This window comes from Melopsittacus undulatus, chromosome 5 (assembly GCF_012275295.1).
Source record: "Melopsittacus undulatus isolate bMelUnd1 chromosome 5, bMelUnd1.mat.Z, whole genome shotgun sequence".
NCBI classification, from domain to species: Eukaryota; Metazoa; Chordata; class Aves; order Psittaciformes; family Psittaculidae; genus Melopsittacus; species Melopsittacus undulatus.
The window spans coordinates 30,090,583-30,117,144 of NC_047531.1; the positions used below are offsets into that span (position 1 = coordinate 30,090,583).

The 26,562-nt window shown below is 40.5% G+C and overlaps 1 protein-coding gene across 1 annotated transcript in view; it reads left to right on the top strand.

The window, feature by feature from the left end:
* The first annotated feature begins 4,877 nt into the window (after nt 1–4,877).
* The window catches only part of PTPN12 (protein tyrosine phosphatase non-receptor type 12), a 71,705-nt gene continuing 50,020 nt past the window's right edge, over nt 4,878–26,562 (top strand). Inside the window, exon 1 of the mRNA XM_034063110.1 lies at nt 4,878–5,102. Within this exon, the coding sequence (XP_033919001.1) occupies nt 5,004–5,102 (99 nt within the window). The 5' untranslated portion in view covers nt 4,878–5,003. The remainder of the gene's footprint in view (nt 5,103–26,562) is intronic.

Here is a 26,562-nt window from a genome sequence, read left to right on the forward strand (position 1 = left end):
AACTCGGTAATTGTGATCGGAAATATTTATTAGCTGTATAGGAAATGTCACATTTAAGTGTTTTAGCAATATTGAGCAATGAATCCCAAATGATGGCAAGTAAATAAATAAAGATTAAGGAAGCCAGGTAAAATTAAATTGCAGTAGTGGCATTTTCACTGGTAATTATAGAAGAGGAGCCTGTCATCGCCTGAGACTAATAGAGGCAAATGTCAAGAAATCCAGCAGTCACATGGCACTTAGGTAATATGAATGGAAGACACTGATCAGGTCTTTGTGACTCATTTAAAATTACATTAGTTTCAGGTTTAAATCAGAAATTCAGGTTATTTGTTGTATACAAAGGATACTATGCATCTTCCTCAGATTTATCGTCCATAATGCCCTTTATGTTCAAAACTAGTATTTTGGGAATCCATGAGGATTGTATTTTGCTAGTTTGTTACTTACAGTGTAAGTGGTCAAAATGTAACTGAGGATAAGCCACATGATACATTATTTTTATCCTCTTCAGAAACAAAAGCGGCTAAATACTAAAACATTTTGAGGGTCAGAGCATACACAAAGTACTTGATGCTGATATTCCTGAATGTTTAACTATTTTCAGCCAGCATGAAACATTTTGACATTTGTGGAAAGACACATTGCATTTCAGTTTGTCAGATCAAAGACAAATGTTTCATTTGGACTTGGTTTTGTGTGTACCCTTGAGCTGTTCAACAGCTTCCAGGCATTTATGCTCCCTGCTCCAGTTCTTTCACGTGCTGGGTCCCTATCCCAAGTTGTACTGTCTTCAATGGTAAAGACATTTCTGCATCAGTAGCTATAACAGAGCATTGTTTTTGTTAAGAAGCAGAAAAACACTGGCAAAAGTTGTTTCCTGTGGAAAATTAAAGTTTTACAGAAACAGCATTTTCCACTGAGACACCACATTTTAAGGACAACTTTCAACCAACTGAACATAAAATATATTTCAGGAGTGTTATTTTAAAATCTATGAATGCTAGCATCTATTTTTTTAATCCTGAATGGTCTTGACCACACAAGCTTTTCAGACTCTTGGTATAGATGAAATTAATTGAGGTTTCATATATGGTATATATTGATCATAATTTAACTATCATTACAGTAATATATTAGTAATTGCACACCACCATAATAAACATGTTGCTCCAAATAAGTAGTTAAACTCTAAGAGTTTGTGGATTATTGGAAAGGGGAGAAATTGGTGACAAAGTGAGCTATCATTGTAATGTAGCCAAATTAAAAGTCCATAAAAAGCATGAAGTCCAGTTTAGCTGGATAAAAGAGGAATCAAACAATAGGAGATAATGCCCTTACTCAGAGGTGCAGGGTTCTTCCAGCCTTCTCTCACACCCAGCTCCTTGATTTCTTTCTGAAACAGTTTTGGGTGAATGTGCACTCGGTGTTGAACATGGCTCCAAGCCACAAAGACCTTGCAGCCAAACAGCTTTGGGGTGAGTCCATGCTCTATTTCAGTCTTCAGGGAAACTTCTGAAGCTCAGTAAACTAGGACATTTGGTACTCCCGCCCATTGACTGGGTATAACCATGGTATGCATGCTAAGAAACACATTTGCCAGTTCACACATGCTTACCTTGTGGGAACATGAGAAGCCACCTTTGTACAGAAAAAAACTGGCTGTCTTCCTTCCCTGCAGCAGCTGGGGCAGTGCACAGCAAGGCAAAATGAGATTAATAGCAAATAAGCTCCAGGTGATCTACTTGCTTTTCTCCAAGTACCATACTTGTATGGATTGTTAAAACACAACTGCAGTTTTCTTCTACAGATTCAGGTTGTAACTTCCTGTTCTATCTATAGGGTGAGTAATTCACCCTGCGTCTTTTTTTTCTGCCTCTCCTACAGCTACACAAATACACACTCATGCACACATGCTAGATTGGTCAGATGTCTGGGGTTAACCCAGACAGTGTGAGTTTCAAGTCAAAAGTCTTGGTTAAAGCACTGCTTTTGCTGTGGAAAGTTTAGGTTTCTATGTTCATAGCAGAGAGATGAGACAGCTTCATGCGTTTGCAGGGCTGCAGGAGATAGAACTGGTGCTGTTGGGTTTGTGCTCACAACTGATAGCTCCCACAGGTACACATGCATATGCAAACACTGTCAGGCAAAGTTCTCCACCAAGCTATTTCTAATGTCTTTGTTTCATACATGCCATTGTTTTGGCTTGGGACACATGCCTGGTGTGGAGGGTTTTTTCTTCTTCTGAGATTGTATATCCTTCTTATCAGTTTATCTAAATGAAAGGTCACTGTTATACTTGCTAGGCTACAACAGTTTATTACAACACAGTGATCGATTATGAACCAGGACAGATTGATAACTGGGTCTTTTTCACAGTGAGGCAATAATGATGTCAGATTCGAATGCAACAAATCATGACCTTTCCTTCTCTCCTTTGTAACTGTGTCGTCTGAATAAATGAGCAGACTGAAGAAAACCATACCATATTCACTTGGTTGCTTAGTCCCAGGTATCACTTTTCTAAAGTTACATGCCATCTGGCACTGGGAGCAGGTTTGCCAGAGCAACTGCTGAGCAAACTCAGCAACCTTCCTGAAGCAGATGGAAATTAAGCAAGGTGGCATGAAAAGATATTATATGACAATCCAAGTCACAGCTATCCTTGCTGATCTCTGTGCCCTATCTATCCATCTATCTTGTTTCTTTATTTCCCTTTAATGCTGCTTTTGGTAGTGGAGAAAGAAGAGTCTTGGAGAAGGAAAAGAAGTAAGAAAGGGATTAAAGAAAAAAAAACAAAAAAAAAACCAGGCACCTTTGTGGCTCTTTAGGGCTGACTGATCAGCTTATTTATGGAGGATGGTGAAAAGGACATGGAGAAGAGACAGCTCTGACCACTATCTTTGTGTGGGCTGCTCAGGCTTCCATAAACCTCAGCATGGGAGTACTGATGTCTTTTCCAGTTCCTTGACATGTCCTTATGTCTGCTGTGCTCCAGCAGACATAATCCTTTCATAAAAGGCTGAAGTCTGCAGTTGTGAGAATGCTAACCCTTTCAAATTTCCAACCTGCACTGCTGCCAGAGATGGCTGCTTCTGCAGCAGATGCAGAAGGAAACGTGCCCATTCACCAGCATCTACAGTTCAGGGTCCTGTGCCGTAACTCCTAACTTGTCTCCATCTGGGAGATGATGATTTGACAGGCATTAAATTGGGCTGAAGGTGGTAACATGCCATTCTGCTAATTCCGGTGTAGAGGTGGTAATCTTTGGCTGTCATCTAAAACAGTAGCATCTTACACCACCACAGGAAGACCAAGTTTCTATGTAGGTTTGTTTCAGTAGCAAAGCCAGCTTAACTAAATCAGCCAAGAAGAAAAAAAAAACCAGATTTTCTATGGGCTTATATTGCATCTGAATGAGCTTCTGAGCTGGTCCAAATGCTGGTGTAACTGCAAACACAACATACTACACTGGGTGGGATACGCAGTAGAAAATGGGTGATTTAGTAGGAGTACCTTAACCAGGTTACACTTCTCTTCATAGACCTTTATTGTTAGTCCATGTGATAAAATCTTATTGCATCAACTACATTCGTAACGGCTGTTTAGTTCTTCACCAACAAAAGTATACTTTAAAAGACTTAGTATATTTATTATGCTATAAGGCTACATACACACACCTCTAAAATGACTTTGCTCAAGCAGAAGTTGTAATCAGGACATCAAACATGAAGCTGCTTTAATGTTTAACTTTTTCCCATATAAAAGAAAGGCAGAAACGGCGCTCTTGTCATATTCTGACATTACCAAGCCATCAGGTAGCAAATGAACCCACAATATGCTCTGGTAGGAAGGCTCGAGGAGACCCCGCTGCAGTGCTGAGGGGTGCGGGGACCCCACTTCTCCTGTCAGGCCGCGTTGGGCCCGCCCTGCTCCGGACTCCCTTGCTGCGTCGCTTACAGCCACCAGACCCACCCCGCAGCCCCTCAGCAGCACCGGCCGGCACCAGTTCCGCCTGCCAACGGACATCTTACTAAGCCCGTACACATACAGAACGCGGGAGCTGTCCCCAGCCGTCACCTGCCCCTGTCCGCCCGCCATCTTCCCGCCGCACGGTGTTTACCACAGCGGCGCTGCCCGCGGCCCAGCCCCGGTCACCGCCACCATTGAGACCCCCGAGCTCTTTCCACGGCTTCGGGCTTCCTACCCAGGGCAGGAACCCCCTTTCCTCCCGACGTTTCAGCGCTTCGTGAAGAGGAGACAGCTCCTCTCCCGCTACGGACGGCAGAGCGCGAGGAACGCAGCGCTGCCGCGGGTGCAGGTCCCGACACGCCGCAACGCCGGCCGCTGCCTCCTGGCCGCGGAGAAGTAGGCACCCACCGCAGCCCCACTGTGCTCCGACCAAGGGAAACTGCACTTCGCTCCGCTCAGCCTTCCCTTCCTTTCTCCCCCCCCCCCCCCCCCCCCACCTTCCAAGTGGTCCCTTCCAGAGCTCCATTCTGCGCCCTTCGGAAAGTCCCATCCGTGGGAAACGGGAGGGGCTGGCGGATCGGGGCGATTTCCCCCTCGAGGCGGGGTTAGCCGGTGATTGGCGTGGGCAGCATCCACTAAGACGAGGCGTCCGTCAGAAGAGCCAATGGGCGGTAAGCGGGGAAGGGCCAGCTCCCGAGGAGGGGCGGGCATAGGAAGCGCTGCCGGAGTGGGAGCCGCGCCTGCGCGGGGGGAGGAGGTGGGGACTTCGTCGTGTCCCTGTGTCGGCGGCGGCGTCCAGGGAGGGTCGGGCAGAGGGAGGGGAGGATGGAGCGGGCGGGCGAGCGGCCGTGAGCGGGGTGGGGAGCTGCGCCGCGCCTGCAGGCCGCTGGGCAGGCCCGGGGGGGTGAGAGAGGCGAGGCAAGGGAAAGCAGCCGGGTGCCGGGCTCGTGTGGCGGAGGGGGCTCGAGGCGAGGAGCGGGCGGGCGGCCGGAGCTAGAGCTCCCGCTCCGCAGGGCGGCCGGCGGGGCAGGATGAGCCAGGAGGAGATCCTGAGGAAATTCATTAAGCGAGTCCAGGCCATGAAAGACACGGACCACAATGGGGAGGACAACTTCGCCAGCGACTTCATGGTGAGGGGCGGCGGCGCGGGGCGGGCGGGCAGGCAGGGCTCCTGCCTGCCCTCGGGGCGGTGGGGGTCCTAGGTGCCGGGCTGCCCCGCGGCCCTTTCGCCATCCCCTGCAAGCACGGGCGCGCCAGAGGAAGCGCCGCTTCCCTGGGAGTGACCTGCTATTGTGTGCCCCCAGAACTCGGCCGGCTCCCCCGTGCCCCCCGCCACTTTTTGAGCTCTGCGGATGGCGGGGAGGGGGGGGTGAGGTGGCTGCCTTATTTAACCCTTCTTCCTGCCCCATCCCCCGGGAAGGTTTGTAATCGCAGCCTCTGGCTCCGGCTCTTCTCTGCCCCTGAGGATATGGAGGTGATCGGCTGCTGGAAAATAAGCGGGAGCCCCCCTTCACTCATTCGTTCCCTGAGCAGATAAAGGGGACAGAGAGACTTGGGAGGCTGGGGGGGAGGGGGTTGTTAGCTCTTCATCTGCCTCACAGCCCCTCTTCTCGCGGGGTTGCCATCTATAATGTCATCTGGGGATAATGGGACACTCCTTTCATCCTGTCCCCCTTTATCTGCCCCTGTAGCCGCCTGCTTGAGATTGCTCTTCTTTCCGAGGAGATGTGTTAAATGTACTGAATAGTCCTTGGAGGAATATTCATCTTCCCTTCCCCAACATCTTCCTTCGCTCCCCATCCCCCACCGCAGCCCTGCCTGTATCCCTCGTCCTTTCTTCCTTCCAGATCAGTTCACCGTCAGCCTTTGGTTAACGTGTGTGTTCGGGGGAAGAATTTATTGAATTATCCCTTTTCCTCGTTTATTTTAGCTGTTTAATCGGGCTGTTAAAATGTTTGAGAAGATCTATCTTTTGAATAGATGGCTTGAGCTGTGAGCAATAATGTTGATTGGGCAGATGCCGCTGGCACTTTTCAATATTGTCTAAATACTTAATACCAAAATACAATTTGACCCACAGAAGAGCTGAAGATGAGTGGGGTTAGCGATCTCCCTATGCGCATATCTTTGTAGCTTGTTTTATTACCCAGTGCTGTTTGGGATTAACCCCCCATCCTTAGCCCTTTAAGCTGTCAAGTCTTTGCCAGTGGTCTTGGAACAAAAAAATAAATCTCGATGTAAATGTCGCATCGGGGATTGTCTGAAATGTGGGGAGGAGGCCGCGGATGTTGCGCAAGGCAGAGGGGCGCTGGGAGCGCTGGCAGGTCCAGGGGTGGAAGAGGAAGTGGACTTTGGGAAGTAACGAGTTCATCCAGGGTGGGGTGGGAGCCCGTGGGAAATCGGCCACGCTCTTTGGGCAGGATTTTGCAAATACTGAAAGTATGCTGGCGAAACATCTGAATGTGTGGGAAAGGAAGAGAGAAGTATGTAGGATGAAGGATGGCGCTGGAGCAATAGGACGCTTCTAAATCTGTTTTGCCGAATAGGATATCTCCACACAAGATTTTAAACATTGCAGACTTTGACAGGACCATTTCATTAAGTGATAGTTTCAGTAATATAATTGCTATTAAACACAAATTGACATCTTGTCTTGTACTGATGAGTCTGGCTTGTTCATGTGCTTTACAGAAAGGGTGGCCTGGACTGGTGGAAAAGACAGGATTTTTTTGCTGGCTTTTATGTTAAATAATTTATAGTAGATCTCTGAACCAACTTCTACCATTTCATGCATGATAAACAGCTTCATGGTTTAGCTTTGTTCTAGTTGAATGATATACCATAGTTTTGTCTTTCAAGTAGTGGCTCCTCTGTATGGAAAAATAGCTTTTGTTTCAATATCTGTATTTGACAGCATGTTTCTATAGTTAGTAAGCTTTCCCATTGCTTTCACAGGGCAGCAAGGAAAGAGAATGCTGCTGAAAATGGGAAAATAGGATTGTAGGAACTAGTTGGCAAGGCATTTTGGGAAAAAGATGTGTTACCTGGAACAGTGTTAAATGCTTTGGGAACAGTCATGTCCAAAATTTCTTTTGTCCTCTTAATCCTTTTTGTTATAAACTTTAGTTTTTGATTTTTGCATAATAAATGCTAGGAAAAGCAGGAAATCAGAGTGCTGATCTATGGCCTTAATGCTCACATTAGTCTCAACGTTCACCTTTTTAGTAAAGCAGATACAGGTTAGTGTGGTGACAAGAATCCAAACTACTGATCTTTTAGGGTTTGTTTTTACATTATGAACATGTTGAGGTATTTTGTTTGCTTTTTTTTTATTTTTTGAGAGGGGTGGGGGTAACATGTTAATGTAGGGTTGTTTTTTGTTGTTTTTTTTTTTTTTGTCTTAACAGAGCCATGCTTAGATCCTCTTTAAAATGATTGAAGAAGGGGAAGAAAAGAGAGGTGAAGAGGGTGAAAAGCTTCAGTATTTTGTTTTTAAGATTTATTAAAGATTATTTGGGAGGGGAGAAAGGGAGGAAGTTGTATTTTCTCATTTAGGTGCAGGATGTACTGTTACTGCTAAGCAGTGTCAACTTTGTGGAATAGGAATTGCTGTTACTCATCGCTTCATTTCCCAGTCAAGATGGAATCTAAAATAGGAACAGAATAGTGGGTGAATGCAATTGAAAACAATTCCTTTTTTCACATCTTTATTGCCTTGGAAAGTGTTGAGTAATAGGCTTATGGAATTATATTTAGACCTTAGTGAATGAACTAAACTGCACTTGATAGGCAGGTGCCAGAGAGTGCTGGGAGAAGGGGTAGAGAGGCTCCAGTTACATGCAGGTAGACTGATTAGTCTGGCTGGATGCTATTGAAAGCCCACAGTGTGATGACTAAGACTGCTATTTAATAATGCCATTGACATGCCTGAAAATGTGTTCTGCTTGGAAGCTGGAAAGTTGATTATTCCCCCTTCCTGCTGCCACTTACAAGATAAATGGTATAATCTAGGCACCAATAGCAAGGTTGTTACTGGAAATCAAATGTATTTAATTTAAATTAGTTTGCACTGGAAAGTAAGCAGGACTTATTAGTAGATCACTTCAGAACTATGGGCATGCACAATTGGGTTTAAATGAAGCATAGAGTTTGAAAGCAGTCTAGGCTTGTCTGTGTGTTCTGCTAGTGAGCATGTATGTATGGATACAGGGGCAGAATGGGATTCTTCTTAAAATAATGTAGGTAAGGATTTTACTAGTATGGTTGCAATATGCCCAAGGGTATACTTTTTCCTTGTTTTCTGCTGACATTGCTATTTGGGCTAAAGGAAGTAAGTATAGATTGCTTCCTCTGGGTGTTTCATGTTGTATGAATGCAACCAACATGGTCTAGATTCTGATTTTCTATAGTGAGCATGTGTCATACATCAAAAAAGGGTTGGAAGTCAAAGCTTTATATGGGAGGTAAAGAAAACAGTTTTTCTATATTCTAGGTTCTAGGAAGGCCTTGATGAATATTTTTTCTGATTTTTTTTTTGTAATTTATCTACAACCAACACATTTTTATTTTCTTGTGCAACAGCCTCATCAAAAGCATTGCGATACTCTTGTTTTTATTGTGTACATTGTCATTGTTATAGGAGAACTGAAACAGAATTTTTAAGGTAAAGCTTTACCTTAAAATATCAGATGCTGTAGTTCAATTGTTCTGTGGTATATGACAATCTTGCTTAATCTCTTGAGTCATATCTTTGGCTAATCTGTTGTCATGGAACACAGAATAGCTGAAAGTGTTTGTGGTTTTTGCTATGGGTACTGTGTAGGAGACCCTCAGCTGTTGTCTAGAGGTAGTGGTATCAAATGATCCTTTCTCATTTGTCTTAGATGACATGTCTTAAATCATCAATCTAAATAATACTGATTTTTAACAACTTTGCAAGGATTTACTAGGTACCTTTATGTGGTGTCAGATCTTGTTATACCTTTCATTCAAGAGGACCCTGGTAACCAACTCAACTGAATATTGTGTATCTGTGTTCTTTTCAGTCCATCTAAGCTGGAACTCTTAGGTTTGGAGATAGTGAAGAGCTCCATGTGCTGGTTTTTTAAAGTATGAAGGCTGGGTTGAATGGGTCATTGGCTTGAAACAGGTGAAAAGGTAGTCTCTATGCTTTTTTAACCTCCTGATGGTTTTATTCTCAAAATTTTTTATTTTCAAGTACTTCTACCTCCTTGTTTTGTGAAAATCCTATTTAAAAAAAGGGAAGAGGGAATGTGCTTGGATTCTAAGGATAAAAGCTAAGCTGATCATAAGCAGTGCTACACCAGATGTTATAAGATGTTATAAAACTTGCCTTCTCTGTGGTTTTTTTTGTTGTTTGCTTGCGTTCTTTAATCAGGAGAGTGCATCTTTTCTAAAATGCATAACACTACTAGAAATGAAATGGCAGTCTAGACTATTCTAAACCACTGATAAAGGCTACTGAGATACATGAGTGAAAGTCTATGTGCTAATGGCAATTGTGACATTGATTTTTCTTCTAACTCCTGTATATTCTGAAATAGCATTAAATATATCACAAATATCATATTCAACCATAGCCCTTGGGAAACGCCCTACTTAAAAGCTCATTTGTATATTAATGTGCATGTCTGTAATCTTTTCTGATTCAAATAGTCTTGAGTATCTAAGAAGGTGTTTTTTCAAATTTAGAAGTCAATTGCTCAGTCTGATAACAGTAAGGAAAGGTAAGATTATAATATCTCTGGGTTATGATTTTTTAAGTTTTAAAAAAACCAACCATATAAGACAGTTTTGGAAATTGTCTTCTAGCATTTACTTATGTTTCATTCTTATAATATGTAGTTAGCAACATGAGCTCTCAATTTATGCTTTATCGTATATGTGCATGACTTTCGTATAAACTGGGGGTTCTGAGCACTTCCTTAAGTGTGATTACCTTGTAGGAAATGAGCTGTAAGGATGTTGTACAGCTGATCTGTTATAAAGAGCTCTGCTCTTAGAGATGTTTTAATGGGTCATAGACAGCTGTCACTTTAGTGACTGATTTGAGACTTTTTATAATTTTAGGGTAAAAAATGGGTCTGTTACTACTCATATTTCATATTATGCTTTAATTTGAGTGTTCATGCATTTTTGCAGTTTTATTTCCATTAACTGTGTTTTAGCTAGATGCTGTTGATTAGATAGGACACGCACCAACAGATTACTTCATTGTGAGCAGTGATAGTCATCCAGGCCATTCATAATGCTTCATTTACATATACTATATCTGGCTGGAGCAATATGACTGAATAGCAATTTCTGTAACCCTTCACTTCAGAGGCTTCTGAAATTTTTGTGAAATAATGTTCTTTAAATGTTATCCACAACTTTGAACAACCATTCAGTTTAAATATTCAGCTTTTGTGTCCCCTTCTGAGGAAATGAGTGCTGTTCCTGTTGTTTCAAAGATGCCATTCTGAATTTTCATAGAGGCAACTGAATACAACCACAAAGCTGCTGTAGTGACCCTGGGGTATAAGAACTTTCAAGCTCTGCCTGAAGTCGCAGTAGCTCTTTTGGGCAAACGAAACTAAAACAAGTCAGGCAATGCTCTGGGTTGTGTCAAATAGCTTGCATGGTTATAAGGTCTGTTTGCTCAGCCTCCAAAGACAGCAATGTGTAAGTCTACTGTTTCTTACGGAGTAAAGGGTTGTGTTGATTTTGCTGAATATTACAGAATTGTTCAGGAGGAGCAAATAGTAATCTTGACCTTGCACCTCATGGCATACTACACGTATTCCTAATGATTTAAATAGCTTATCAAATACATACTTTGTTTTTATTGTGATTTCAGTCCTCTAAGTGCCTTTTGCTGTATATAGTTATACATATATACAGATAGATACATAAACACCTACATATAGCTGTCTCTTGAGACCATAGTTGTTCCACCTTAGCCCTTAATCTATAGCTCTGTAGATCTATATACATCCAGAGATATGTGCATATACACATATATGTATATATATGGATGTATGTCTATATACTTCTCTGCACATATGTTTGAATAATTTAAATGGTACAAATTTCTTCTTCTGATGTGCTTATAATTTACCTCAAAACTGCAGTAAGTCAGGGTATTTTTCCTTGATGTTGTTACAGGTGAATAGAAGTTACCAGCTCTGCAAGCAGGGAAAGGTTAGTCTGAATGTCTGCTTATCTAATGTGTATACATTTGTTAATAGTAGGTGAACAAATGCCTGAGGCTTTTAAATTCATGTTAAGCCATTGATATGTAAGAAATAAATTCTATTTGATTTTCTTCACTGTTACTGTTTGAGATTTGTGTACTGCTGCAGTTGTACTGTAATATGCTTAGTACACAGGAAATATGGAATATAGTAACGCATGTGTTAGTTTCACCTTTTCTCAACACTGTAAGTAGTACCTTGAGTGCACATTTGTCAAACTGAAATCAGAAGCTAGATGGCCTTTTTTTTCCGCAGTCTTACAAAACAACCTTCATTCAGGGAGAGGCATTAGTGTTAAAGGTCAGATATGGAACTGAGTAAAGCGTAAGTTAATTGGGTAGAGCAGAACCTCTTTGTGTGTTAGGAAGTGTGGCATTTCCATCCTGGTGTTTTCCTCAGGCTGTTGTACTCCACAATATGCTACAGTTCTGCCAGTGCAGGCTTGGATAACTCAGCTGTATATATTTGCCCTAAATGAAGCATGGATATGCATTTCTATTTCTGTTAGCTAGCTTGTGAATGTTGCAGGGAAATTAAGCTCTTTGTTTTCCTGCTTCATCTGGCAATAAACCTTGCCAATATAAACTTAATTTATGAATTATTTGTTCAGATTGAACAGTTAAAATGTATTCGTGGAAGGAGAGTGCTCTGGCACAGCTGTGGAGTTTCTGATCCAGAACTGGGAGCCCCAGTTAGTAGCTGTATTGTTAGAGTGCTGCATCAAGTCTCTCTACATCTTTGAGAAACAAAACTGTGTTCAGACCTAGTGGTGTTAGAAAATACAAGTACAAAAGTAGTAGATTTACTGGGGAATCTGAGAGTGCAACAGCAAGTAAGGAAAGATTTGTAAGGGGAGAAAAGCATAGTGAGGTCTGACAGACTTCATGATCATTGTTCTGGGTTGTTTCCAAGTATCTTTCCCAAGGGTTGGAAGGGACCTCGAAAGATCATCTAGTCCAATCCCCCTGCAAGAGCAGGGTAACCTAGAGTGCATCACACAGGAACTTGTCCAGGCAGGCCTTGAATATCTCCAACGTAGGAGACTCCACAACCCCCCTGGGCAACCTGTTCCAGTGCTCTGTTACTCTTACAGTAAAGAAGTTCTTCCTGATGTTAACGTGGAACCTCCTATGCTCCAGTTTACACCCATTGCCCCTTGTCCTATCACTGGGTATCACTGAAAAAAGCCTAGCTCCATCATCCTGACACCCACCCTTTACATATTTGTAAACACTGATGAGGTCACCCCTCAGTCTCCTCCAAGCTAAAGTGACCCAGCTCCCTTAGCCTCTCCTCATAAGGGAGGTGTTCCACTCCCTTCATCATCTTTGTGGCTCTGCGCTGGACTCCTTCAAGCAATTCCCTGTCCTTCTTGAACTGGGGGGCCCAGAACTGGATGCAATATTCCAGATGTGGCCTCACCAAGGCAGAGTAGAGGGGGAGGAGAACCTCTCTTGCCCTACTAACCACACCCTTTCTAATGCACCCTAGGATGCCATTTGCCTTCTTGGCCACAAGGGCACATTGCTGGCTCATGGTCATCCTCCTATCCACCAGGACGCCCAGGTCCCTTTCCCCTTCACTCCTTTCCTTGGGTCAGCCCCCAACCTGTACTGGTACATGGGGTTGTTCTTCCCCAGATGCAAGACTCTACACTTGCCCTTGTTCAATTTCATCAAGTTTCTCCCTGCCCAACTCTCCAGCCTGTCCAGGTCTCGCTGAAGGCAGCACAGCCTTCTGGTGTGTCAGCCACTCCTCCCAGTTTAGTGTCATCAGTGAACTTGCTGAAGGGTACACTCTGATGTCAGGATGTTTCAGTCACTGCTAGGTTTGCATAGGAGAGTTGCTGCCTATATCTCTGGCCTTGTTCTAGCTATTTGCAATCAGCTTCAGAATAAAAAAAAATTTTTACACAGCTAAAAAGATAAATTAGTTTCCCAAAAGCTACCAGATAAATAGAGGTATAAATGGATGACCTAGTTTGGTTGACCTAATTTTTCCTCCTATCTATCTTCTTACAAAGTGATACTTTTAATTTCTTTAAAAGGTAATTTTATTGGTGGTAATCAATTTATGGAAAGACTTAAAGGCAGCTTTGCTCTAATGGAAGTGTCTTGTGAAAGAAAAGTCAAGAAAAATTGAATTATCAGCTGTAAAAAGTATCAAGCTGATGTAGCCAGCTACTTCAACGGGGGAGGAGCCCTAGCTGTTACAAGAGGCCTGAAGCTATGAATGATGTTGCCTCATGGGCCAGATGTGTCATTAGGAACAAAAGCAAATAAAGATACATGTTTCATTCATTTGTATTTCTAGAAGGAAGCAGCAGTAATTTTGCAGGAAATCTTACCATGATGCTTCTGATCAGCTAATTTTTTGTTTAATTTATTTTACTTCTGAGATCCCTTAGTTCAATAAAAAAATTTAATTGCCTTGTGTTAGGAATGTGCTACGGGCAACTACATTAGTAGACTGAAAGCTGTAAGTGCTGTATGGATCAGTTGGCTTGTTCAATTTTTAATTTGCTGCTATTTGCAGAAATCCTAACCCAGTTGTTAAATGTTCATAATGTGTTCATATAACTTAGAATATATAATTCCTCCTCTTTAGAGGAAGGGCTATGCTCTTATTTTTTTATATGTCAGAGACCAGGCCTTGATTCTTAAACATTACTGAAGTATGTAAGCTTTAATTGTACAATCCTAGCTATGAGGTTTGGTGTCTAAAGTAATGGGTTGGAGATCATTCGTCTCTAAGGGGAAGTTAACTTAGTTAAACCTATATTGCTTTAAAGAATATATGCAATACTTGAATCTTAGTTACAATACTGAACTTGTCAATTTAAAACTCTTACATGAGCTTCCTTCTTGCTTAGTCTTGTAAGGAGTTAATGGCTTTGTTTGCTCTTCTAAAGTCAGAGTATAGTGATGTCCTCTTGAACAAAGGCATCTCACTGCATTTGTCCTGCTGTGTCTTGTCACTCCTACTGTCTCATGTGGGTGACATCTGCTTTTTGTTTTTCATCTGAAAACACACAGATGTTTTGTACTCTGTGATCACAGGAAGAACAGCTTCTACTTGGATCAGTGGGATTGAGAGCAGTTCTTTCTTTGCTTCTGAAGAGGTAGATGACCATCTTCCAGCTGTGCAGCTGAGCTGCTGTGGGGACAAGAGGCCAAGACTTTCTCTTCTGGACAGCTAATAAAAGACAATCAATGAGAGGCTAATAAAAGAATATGGTATATGAGTGGCATTGTCTCATCTTCCTGCTTTTATTGAGCTTGAACAGTTAGCACCTCTGCAGTTGTTGCTATCTTTTATAGCTACTGTAGGGTCAATATCGTGGATGAGAAATCCATTTCTTCTGCTGAGCTGGATGTCAGTAGCTGTTTTGACAAGTTTCTACTTCATGCAGGTTTTGGCTGGTCTTCAGAGACCAATAGGCATGTTTCCCAGCTACTCACCACATTTGAGAGTTTCAGGGGGCTCTTGGTCCAGAATTCTCATATTATTTTCCATTTTAGATTAAATAGATGTTGTCTTTCACTTATGTTACTATGGCATCATTTTTATTCCTCTGATAGTTCTTAGAGGATACAAGCTGTCTTTGAATGACTGGGTTCCTAATTCAAAGGGTGCTTACACGGGTTTCTTGTCTTTAAGTGTTCAAGGGATTTGCCAGTGTAGATTATGCATCAAGTTGAAATGGCTGATTGCTGTGGGAACTGCACAGCTCTTGGGAAGCCTGAATGGTGTTCCACTCTGTCCTAAATGTTTCACTTCTTATGTGACTGTATTTGACTCTCCAATGCATAACCCTTAGTGGAACAGTGTCTTGTTTTCTCAAGGCACTCAGTGTTCTGGTAGCACATACTGGGTGTAGCTTTCTACTTAAACAGGTTTTCTTATTGGATTAATTGGCCAGCATTTGCACAGTCTTACTGCACAAACCAGAAATTAGTTAACATAAAAAGCAGAAAAACACCAAACCAAGTCACATGAATAGTGCACTGCAGTCAGACTGTGGATAGGTTAGGTTTGTAAGTTGATGACTAGCTGACCTCTGAGTAAAACTGATCATGGGGATGGCTCTGTGGTAAAAATATTATGTCCTGCATTTTTTGCAGTGCATGGCTTTATTATTTTATTGCTTTTCCACATGTAGAAAAAAAGTCTTAATTCTTCCTTTATTTTCTACTCGAATCTTTACCTTCTTGCATAGGAAGCAGAATTACAACTGGAAGCTATGCTTTCATCACTAGTTACTTATTCCCTGTTGCAGATGCTAATAAATTTAGCAAATAGGTAATTGTTAATTGAAAAGAATACAGTTGTCCAGTAGGAGTACTCAAGGGAATGATTTAGCTCAAAATATAGCTGGAAAATGAAACACTATGCTGGAGGGAAGGGCATATGTAGGTCAGTTTAACTGCTTCAAAAACCTTGGAATTCCTGCAGAAACGAATTCATTATAAATTGCCTATGTGGCAGCACCCCTATTGCACAAAGTGCTAAAGGGAGGAAATAGTCTCTTAGATGTCGTGAGTCTCCCCAGATAGCTCTTAGGTGTTTGACAGTTTCTTCTAAGACTTCCATTTTTAGTAGTTTATGTGGCTGCACAAAGCTGTGCTGATTTTTATTGTGACCAAATTAAAATGTAAAAACTAATTTTAACTCATTTCCTGTGAGGTTGCTTAAAAATAGCTGTGTATAAATGTTAATGGACATATAGGGAACTATATGCAAATGTTAATGGAGAAAAATGACTGATTTTTAGGTAGGTGGAAGGATCTTGGAACATACTTCAGGCACTCACTGGAATTTATTTTAGTGAAGAAATGTGTTGTTTTATAGATATATAATATTTTTTTTTTGTTTTGGTCCAGAAGTGAGAAATGTAACTTAGGTTGCTTCCTTCAACAGTTTATTGCTATGAGACTGGGACATGGGAGCTTTGCACTTAAATCTTTTTGTATGAGTCTGGGCTTCAAACTGAATGTCCTGAAATAAGTTGTCATTAAGCTGGATGTTAAGCCATGTGGTCACTCACAAATCAATTACAACCTTTTTATACTTTCTTTCTAAACAGAAGAACTTTTCCAAAGGCTGTTCCACAGAGCTGCTGTGGGAATTGTCCTGATGCTCTGTGTTAATATTGCTTCAGTTGCTTCAGCTGGTGCCAGATATTTTCTTCGTGTTTTGATTAAGAAGATAAAATTTGAGCTTTCAGTTTTTCTTGCAGCGCAAATGCAGCCTGCAAATCATTTAGGTTGTCAACTTCCTATTTTTGTTGTTCTGAAAACAACAGGTAGAAACTTAACTCCATGAAACTCTGGCAGAGAAACCTAGTTCTATTTTTTGCAAATCACAAAAACCTGTAGCCTATTAATAAATAAATGGAGAGACTATTACCACGGGGAAAAAAAAAAGTGTGTGTATCTTAAAGTCAGCAATCTGTTGCCATAAATCCATGTGTAAACTGTGATTTCCTAAAGGAAAATAATATTTGCTTCTAAAATGCTTAGCTAATTCCGTAACTAATTCTAATATGGAGTGGCCTGGATGAGCACTTACATTTGGTAACTTATACATTGTCAAACGCATTTGAGGTGTAAAGCTGTAGCAGTCTATCTTTCTGGCACTAGCATTGAAAAAAGCATTAGGACTGTTTAAATTGGTGCTTGTGTGAAAATGAAGCCAGCATCCTGTTTGTACAGTCTTATAGCATACATAATAGGCTTCCCTTCCTGTATTCATAGAAAAGAATATTTCATGTCTGGTAAAGTGAGGGAATATGATCATCCAGTGAAGAAACTATGTGGATATAAAAACCTCATTGATGATATTTCTAGCTCTGATGGATGAAGATAACTTCCAGACGTATGAAGTGTATATCAGGCCAGGATGTGTTTAGAAGTGAGGAAAGTAGCAGTGCAGTAAAAAGGGAATTCAGTGCAGGGATATAGTTAAATAGTGAACTGATTTACTTCTGGACAGACAGTACCTTTGAACTAGAAGCAACAGTTATTTTAGTAAGGTGAATGATCTTGTAGGGTGTGCTAGGGAGTCCTTCATGGGGCTTGGGTTTTATGGGGCTGTGGTATTACTTACCACTTTTAAGCCTCCAGACCTTGATCCTGAAATCAGGAGCTTCCCAAATCATATACTGATGGCGTAGATTTTGAGGTGATGTTCCTTGCAAATGAGTCAAGACAATGATAATAACACAGGAGATAATTTTTACTCATAAGATGTGGGGGTGTTTTTGTGTTTTGTTTGTGGTTTTGTTTCTTTCCTATTAATAGATTCTACTGTGGTATTGGAATTTAGCTTTTGCTGGTAACAACCGAGAATGTGAAGTGTTCTGTTCATAGGGAATGTAGCTTACTAGCTTTATATGCTTGAATTGAAGATTTGTTTGGGTAAAGGTCACAACCTTTTCTCCTTCCTGTGGTAAGTCAGCTTGATGGGGACATGATTGTCATGTTGTGTGGAAAGTTAGTTACATAAAAACATTTAATTTATAAATTAGGTTTGGGAAAACCTCCAGAAGAAAGTTCGGAACTTCGATTATGCAAAGCATGTTGTGAATTTTAAGGATACCTGAAACGCCATTAAGAAAGGATTTTTACAGAAGGTAGAAGAAACACTTGTGTGGGCTTTCTTTTGCATTCATGCTCTTGTCTTTTGATTTGTCTTCAGCCTGTTTGATCTAGCTTCTGGACATTGTATAAACAGGTTATCCTTTAGGAATTCTGCATTTATGTCAGCTAGTAATGGGATCATCACTGCAAAGTGTGTAGTTTTCCACTGGGCATAGTACTTCTATCAGACCTTATGCAAATTGCAACATGATTTTTTTGATTCAACACATACCAAGTCTCGTCTATCTTGGATGGTTGTTCATCTTGCTCCTCTTGCTTTTTCTGTTGTGGTGTGGGTTTTCTTGTGTTGTTATTCTTTATTCCCTCCCATTTACTTCTGTGCTTCTGCTACCTTATCCCTGCACTGCTAGAATGATTTCCTTACATTTTTAAACCATTGGTTATTACTGATTTTGGAAGGCAGACCCCATTGCATGATGAGTAGAAAACCATGTGCATAAGTTAAGTATCTCGAACTTTGCCTTGCTTTTAAACTGGAAGCTCTTCAGAGCAACCATTAGCTTTATGCAGGTTGTTATGGTTTTAATGAACTGAAGGCAAATGTTTGTCTGTAGAGTTGTCTGGTACCCTTTCAAGCTGTGCAACAATCGAGTGATTGATCAGTTGTTGGGTTATAATAAAAGAGAAGGTGTATGGGTGGGTTTTTTGCTGGGTTTTGTTTTAATTCAATGATTAAAGTAGAACTACCTGTTCTGTTTGAGTCTGATCTTAAATTCAGAACAGAATAGTTTAGCTACACATTTTGTTGGCTTTATTATTCTTTTAAAGAGAAAATCAAGTTTGCAAATGTTACCTAGCTCTGATAATCAACACTTTTTAATAAGAAAAATCTTACAAGTGTGTTAAGTCTGGACAGCAGAGCCAGAAGCCTGGGAAGCAGGACATTGAGGCTTAACCAAACTTTAAAAGCCACTGCAGGGATTGAAAGGACTCCTCAAAACCAGTTTTGAATATAACAGGCTATTTTCTCTCTAAGTGTAGAGATTGGCTTTTTTGATTCTCTTTAGGAATGGTTCTTTGGAAACATACAGACCGTTCCATATGAATTTTCATGTTATGATTTGTTCAGTTCTCATTTCAGGGATTGTACTGGATTAGGTAATATTGCTTATGGATCCCTCTCCTCTAAAGAGTAACTGTAGTATTGAACTGTTGTCTAAGCTTAGTTATTACAGAGATTGCTGGAGACTAAAACCTAATTTGAGTATCTTGAAATAAATGCTGAGGCTTGGCAGCCTCAATGCAGTCAATATTGAGAGAGGATAGCAGTGCAGCTTGCACTGGGATCATGATGCAGTCTTCTAGTAAGCAGTGTACTTGATTGTTCTCACATCTGTAAGAACCACTTGCATCCGGATAAGGTAGTGTGATACTTCACTGCTCCTGTGAGTTAATTCACTTTGGCTGTAGAGTATGTATGTCTGTATCTCGCATTTTAAAGCCAGGATTTAGCAATGATGAGATCCTATTACTTGTCATGCAGTTACTGTCTCTTCAGAACAAATGTGTATTCCTGTCTGGGCTTATTAGCATTAATAGCTGTTCTGGTTACCCAGTGGAATACTGATGTACAATGCTAGCAACTGGGAATGAGAAGAAGGTAACCTTTAAGGGAATGCACAATGCAAGGATTAAAGATGGCATTGCTTTAGAAAAATACTACTTTCCCTTAAAGTCAGACTTCAGCAGACATTGGGATTGAGGTTAAACTTAACTGATGTGTTGAAAATAAATAGAGATCTTTTAAAGCTATTTATTTTGTTTGGAATGCTGCCACTTCAATCAAAGGAAAATAAGACTGAGAAACTTGGTTTATGTCCTACTTATGGTGTACTTAAATAGTTCTCCATTTAGTAAGTGTGGGGAGTTCATTTATCTGGAAAGGGTCATTGTTTCTCACCAGTCCAAACTGCATGCAATATCTTGCCTATTTCCTAGCTAGAAATACTGCAGTAGGCAGTCTTACACATCTGCAGGAATTTAGAAGTTTGGGGTTGTTTTTCTGATTAAAGATGGATCTTTTTCCACACTGAAAAGCCAGCCACATAGTTTTCATGGCTGTTAGCAGCAGTGCAACCTGTTTCTTTCAAGTTGTTCAGTGCTGAGGAGCTTCACTCACTTTCCCAGTTGTATAAAAACTAAACCCACTCTGCTTGCTTTTAGCATTTCCTATTTTACTCTGTACAAATTTTAGATTCCATTCTTTGTTATCTAGCCTTTCCCAAGAGTGGCTTTGATAGATCAGAGGAAGTAACTTTGGTAATGCAACTTTCTTCATTTCCTGTGTTTCATCTACTTATTTTGTCATTCTGAAGGGCCATCACTCAGTTTCACAAAGTTACATTTCCAGTATCTGAAAGTATAAGTAAGTGTCAATTCTCCAATTTTAGATCTCTAAGTTCAGTACTCAGTAAAATGCTATGGAGTTTAATTTGTCATGAGGGAGGTAAAAACTTGATGGAAAAGGAAGCAGTGAAGAGTAAAAGTTAGGAGGAAGCTATTCAGGAGTTTCTTTGTGGAGCTCACATTGCATTTTAGTGAGCTAAAATGGGAAGGTATTAATGGCTTATTTGTGTGCAGGTTAGCATCTCTGTGAGTATGTATGTGGAGCAATATACTGAGCTGAAGGAAATAGTGAATATGTGGAAGAAGTTCTGCTTGTGCCAGGAACTGTCAAACAAGGCCTGACTCTGGTCTCTGCAGGCAGTGGGCTTTGTGGTGCTAATCCACCCGCTGCCTCCCTGCTTGTATCTGCAGCTAGTCTCATGCAGTCACCTTGTTCATTCTGTGGCTTTGCTGAAATGATTTCCGGTTTTCCAAAATTAGCATGTGAACTGACCACAGCTGTAGTGTTTTCTCATAATTCTTTAAAAATGTATCTGTGACCAGAGAAAAGAGAAATACTTCATTTAGTGTTGAGCAACTTTCCTGTTCCTAGATGGGCAAGCGTGGGCTGCAGCCAGTGTCAGTAGCCTTTTCCTATACAGACACTGCTCTGATATGAGGAAGGAATGCAATAAAGGACAGGAAATGGAATAGAAGGCTAAGAGGTGGAGAACTGTTAAACTTGTGCAGTGGGTAGGTGATTTGTATGTGAAACCTCAATATATAAATAGCTGTATCACTGCTAGTTACTGTTGCCTTCAGTATAGTAAAACCTGTCCTGTTTGTCTGTAGGAATGGATATGAAACTGTCCTGGTGATAGTTCATTGTACCAGAAGTTGAACAGTCTTGTGTTGATGAAGCAGCATAGCACATACCAAACTGAAAAAAAACCCCTCTATCCGCATCCTATGTATATCATCAAAAACTGTTTTTCCTGTATTCCATTTGTTAGCTTCTGTAATACGTGGTAGGTTGAAGCAGATGAATAGCAGTTTATACACTTAAGGTCCTAGTTAGAAGGAGACTTTAATATCTGAGGTATGCCATAGAGTTGTATCCACAGTGGCTACTTGCCTTTCCCTAGAAGACAGGAAGGCCTAGAATCAGCTTTTGCTGCTTTACCTTTTTTTTTTGCTGATTTCTTAAAATAAGAAACTTGTGACTTCCCTCAGTCCCCCAAATCCACAGGGTTCTGATGATATCTAAATGCTGAAATCTGATTTAATAATTATTAATATACCCCTAAAGAAGTGTTGCTTTGTAAAGGCTACTTGTATGCTGAGGTCATGGGTTTGTTACTTGAACATAGTAAATTAGTTGAATATTAATAATTTTAACTCTGGTGTTTAGGGGAAAAGGAAGAATGTGAATGAGTTTGTCCTAGGCTGCCTGGGAAGGATTTCCAAATGTTCTAGACATTTTTAGTTCTGTTTTTTTAGTGGTGTTAAAATTAGAATCTGCCACACATGGTACAGTAAGTATACTCATAACTGGGAGAAAGATGAGTAGGTGAATGTACAGATTGGTTATGTTGGTGCTGAGTACACCTGCATTTGACCAAGCAATGTTGTGAACATGGTGGATGAAGATATGGTGGTGATCAGACCTACAGGAAACATTGCCAGAGTTGGAATTTGGCCAGGATGCTCCCTTATTGCCTGTGTTGCTGTTAAAGGATCCCTTGTTTATGAAAGCTGTCAAAACAATTACCTCAAAGAGATGGACCAGCAAGCACAGTATTCTTGTAGAGCATATATACATATGGTAAGAAAAACCTGGAGTCATTTCCATATGGAGGGCAGTTTTTTTGAGATTACTTTGGGTTTGCGGCAAAAGAGCAGAAAGGTAAAACTGTCTGAGACTTGCTCAGGCAAGTAGGAGTTGGGTAGAAGACAGTTCCTTAAAAATAACTTTGTTATAAAATAATGAACAGTTAAAGTGATTATAACTATAATTGTGTCTGGGACAAAGCAATAACATGAATGAGATTATTTTTTTATCCTTTCCAGGCAGTGCAGTACCATCTGCTGTGCATGGTGCAATAGGTAATGGAGGAGGAAAAGAAGTTGCTAAATTTTTGAATTGTATGATACTTTGCTTTCTTCAGAATATATAAAAAATATGCTGTTGTGAGTTAGATGTACAGCTACTCTAATAGTCTGACTGGTGGATACTGTGAGAAAGAAGGTAAGAAATGAAGCAGTCGTCATCCCAGCTTCTCTTGGTGGCAGGTTCTGTGTAGAAGCTCTTGGACTGTGTATGTGGCTCACAGGACACCAGGAGCTGTCTCTGCATGCGGACAGTCAGGATAGGGGCAGGTGCCTTAAACAAGCCCTCTGCTGCTTGCAAATGTTTTACCTTTTTTAGCTCTGTATAATTTCCTTTCATTGAGCTTCCTCTTTTTTCTTTTTCTTTAAAGTTCTTATTTCCAAGAGAAAAAGTTGTGGTGAATTTATATTTTCTTTTTTAGCCTTTTCCTGAGTGGCAAGGATACCAGCTATAAGTATGCAGTAACTACGGCTGTTTCTTCTGGAGCTCTGTCTTTAGCCAGGTCTTGCACTTGCTCAGATCTGCTTCAAAGTGTTTTTCTTACTGGGGGATTGAGGGAGAGTTCTCTGCCAAATTGATTGGATGTCGTTAAAAAGAAAGAAACCTGTACTTTGTACCCGTCTGAAACTCTTGACTTCGTATTTTTCAGCTTCATAGCCTTCCTAATCTCTTCCAGAAAAACTACCACATTTCTTCTGCATGCTACCACCATCCTGATTGCTTTCTTCATATTAGAGGTCTTGCACAATCCTGGGTGTGTTAAAATATATTACAGAATCTTAGCTTGATTTTTCTCTCCTTCTCTTTGTTTGTCTGTCAGCTTTTGTTAATGTATGATGCTGCTTCCCCTCTGGCATGCCCTTGCCCATCAGTCCTCCATAATTTGTAGGGGTAGGATTAGGTTCTGAGCATGTCGTCCTGCTGTCAAGTTTAAGATTAATTTTATATCAGTATTCTCCTTTTAGACTCAAATTTGGACATCCCTGAAATGGTCAGGCTGATGGACAAGATGATTGGTTTAGGTCCCTTCCATCTGAAATACTCTAACCTAAATTTATGATTTATCTGATACCTGGATTTCATGCAGGTGACTAGAAGCACCTACCCATTTCTTCCTGCAACAGGCACTTAATGTGCCTGAACTTTGACTTCTGCTCTATCCTTTACTTAGGGTGTGGTGTTTATACCTATCACAGAGGATGTCACACTGTGCTATAATAATTTATTCTATTGCTTCCGAGTCTAAGCCTGTTTAAGCCTAATTTAAATTTTGGTAAAGGTAGAGCACATTCTTGTGTCTAGTGTTTTTTTTGTGGTATTTTAGGAAACAGAAATACCTTTATCTTTCAGCCTTTTTGTCACCTGTTTTCAGGGTGTCTTAAGATTGACTAATGTGCTGTACTTTCAGTCACTAAGGCTGCATGAAACAGCCCTCAGGCTTCAGCCTCTTACCTTACTGACTGAACTTTGTGTCTATGCTATATTTATGTGCTGTGTCTGGTAACCACAAATATTACTGGTGCTGCCTGCTTCTGTTGTGGCCCAGGTGATGCCCAGGGGATGGTTTATAAGAATTTCCTCCTTTACAGTTGACCTGATTAACCAAGGGCTATAATCTGCCTTCTATTTGTTGGGGTCCAAGAAGGTTTTCCTCTGCCCAAGAGGACACTGACATCTAGTGGATGGGTTGCACAGACACAGGGCAAGCAAACTGCTGCTTTAAGGTCATCTTTCTTCTGGGTTTCTGCCTAAAAAAAGGCAAAAAGGCCTAGCCAGTTTTGTGTAACTTCTGGGGTTTGTGCAGTCAAACTAGTTGTTGTTTGGTGGTGGTGGGGTTTGGCTTTTAGCTGCTTTTCTTTTTCTCAGTTAAGTTGCCTGCACATGAGCCTCAGATGCTTGCAGTGAAGTGATTTAAGATACTGCGTTCCCCAGTTGGCCTTCCAGCCTGTGAAGATGCCAAGTTACCTGTGTGGCAGTACAAAAAGAGGAAGGTATTGCAGCTTCCCACCTCTGGGCAGTGCTTCTAAGTTACTTTCAGTTCTGGGCCTATTCTGGCAATGAAACTTGAAGCCTATTAATGTGGTAATGTTGCTGTGCAGCTTGTATCAGACATCTTTTGGTTTAACTGGGAACCAAGTAGCAGGAAAAGCTACTTGGTAGCAGAAACACAAATTTGTCTAGGAATGTTCCAAAGCAGAGAACACTGCTTAGAAATCAAACTTTGTGGAAGCAGTCGTCGAAATGTTAGTATAGCTTTAAAGACAAAACCAGACATTTCAGTTGAAGTAATTAAATTCAGGTTTATCAAAGAAAATAAGCACTGTATAAACCTTGATAGTTAAGCATGACATCTTCTGCTATCAGATACCTGGCAGTGAACTAAGTAAACCACAGTGCCTGTGAGCAGTTAACACCATTGCTGCAGAGCACTGTTTGAGCTACGATATTTTAAGTCATTCTGTACTAGTGTTAAATAATAAGGTACTGGTTTTGAATTTGTTGACCATCTAGTAACTCTCTAAATGAGGTTAAAAAAGGAGTCAATTCAAGGCATTTAAATTGTGGCTTAAAATAAAAAGAAGCCTTTCAGGCCTCTTTTAATCACGGAAGAGTCAGAGAAAGTATAGGCTGATGGTGCTTAGAATGAGAGTGTTTGACTTATATGCTTGGTGATAGCCTTTAGAAAGGAACATACTGCTTCTGAGAAAACCTTGATTCTTACTTTTTCTGAAAGAAGCTAAGATTATTTTACTGTTTGCTAGTGTTCTTTGGATACAGCAGAAGTCTCTTCAAGTAACAACAGACTATCACAACCAAAAACTGTACCATAAAAATGATTCATGTTTTCTACGAAAATATAATGTAAAGGCTACTAATATATTTTCTGTTCTAGAGAGCACTTATGCAGTGCCGAGCAATAGATAAAAGTAGAATATGAATGTTTCTGTCCTAAGAGGGAAATTTCAAGTTGAATCACTTATTAATATCTGACAATGAAGAAAAATAAGAACATACAATCCATCAGCAAATTAAAATGACAGCCTGTTACTTTAATTAAGGAAAAGGAAGAAAAGTAGCTTTCTCTCCTGTTGGCTGCTGAGAATTTATATTGTCTCATCTTTAGAAACTTCCCGGCGTGGTGGACATACTGCTGAGTACAGGCTGTTTATCAGTAAATATCCTGTGTCTAGTCCCTTGGTGGCTACTGTAAACACAAGTTGCCACCTAATTTGGTGTAATATGGCATATGTGCTTCCTTCAGTGCTGGCTTCTAGTACACAGTGTTACTTGTCAAATTTTAAGTTTAGTCTTATTTCTTTTACCCTGAAAGTCTGTCTGCTTGCTTTATATTAGATTCCCATCTTCCCCTCCCATTGATTGTTTTCTAGCTTTGTCATCAAATAACAGTTAGCTTGCTCAGCTTTTCATAGGAAGTCATGAGGAGAAATGCCTGATTGCCCTGGAAAGTTTTGGAGAAACTTCTTTTGTGAAATCCCTCCAGTCAGATGATTCATTTTTATCAATATTTTTTCTTGTAAAAATGAACTAAAGAGACTCTTGTCTCGCCTGGATTCTTCTAAAAATTCACATACTCTTCTTTTGAATTGGCACTGTATCAAATACTTTCTTGAAGCCCAGATTAGAACAGCTTCCTTTCCCAAGAAAGGAAGTAGAGTGTTATTACTTTGTCACTTATTCCACATAGATGAGAATTATAGATAAGAATCTTGAGGTTGGATCTGAAGGTATCCCTCTGTGTTTCTGAAATACCTGGCAATAAATCTATCATCCAGAAGCCAGGGGTGTTGAATAAAGTTGTTTATATTTCAGATAGAAGAAAATTAATAGAGGTTTTTTATTGTTTACCAAACAAACCATCAGCTTCTACATTCTGGATTGTAAATAGTCAGCCTTTTAAAGACATGACAGTTTAGGGTTGTTTTAAATTTATCAGCAGCTTGATTGACAGGGAACTTGCCTTGACCAGATACATTTTATCAATGGACTTCAGCACCTTTTTATCTGCTGAAATTTGGCATAGAGAAAGGCTGTTTCACAAATTAGCTGTATAATGCACAGCCTGCAGGGTACACACATCAATGAGAGGCTGCTTTAGAAACCTTTATGTGATTGAGTGTATACTTCATATAAGGTAAACATTTGTCTGCTCTTCAAAATAAAAGAATTTTGGAAGTAAATACATTCTAAGTGTAATAAAGGCATCCTACAGACTGGA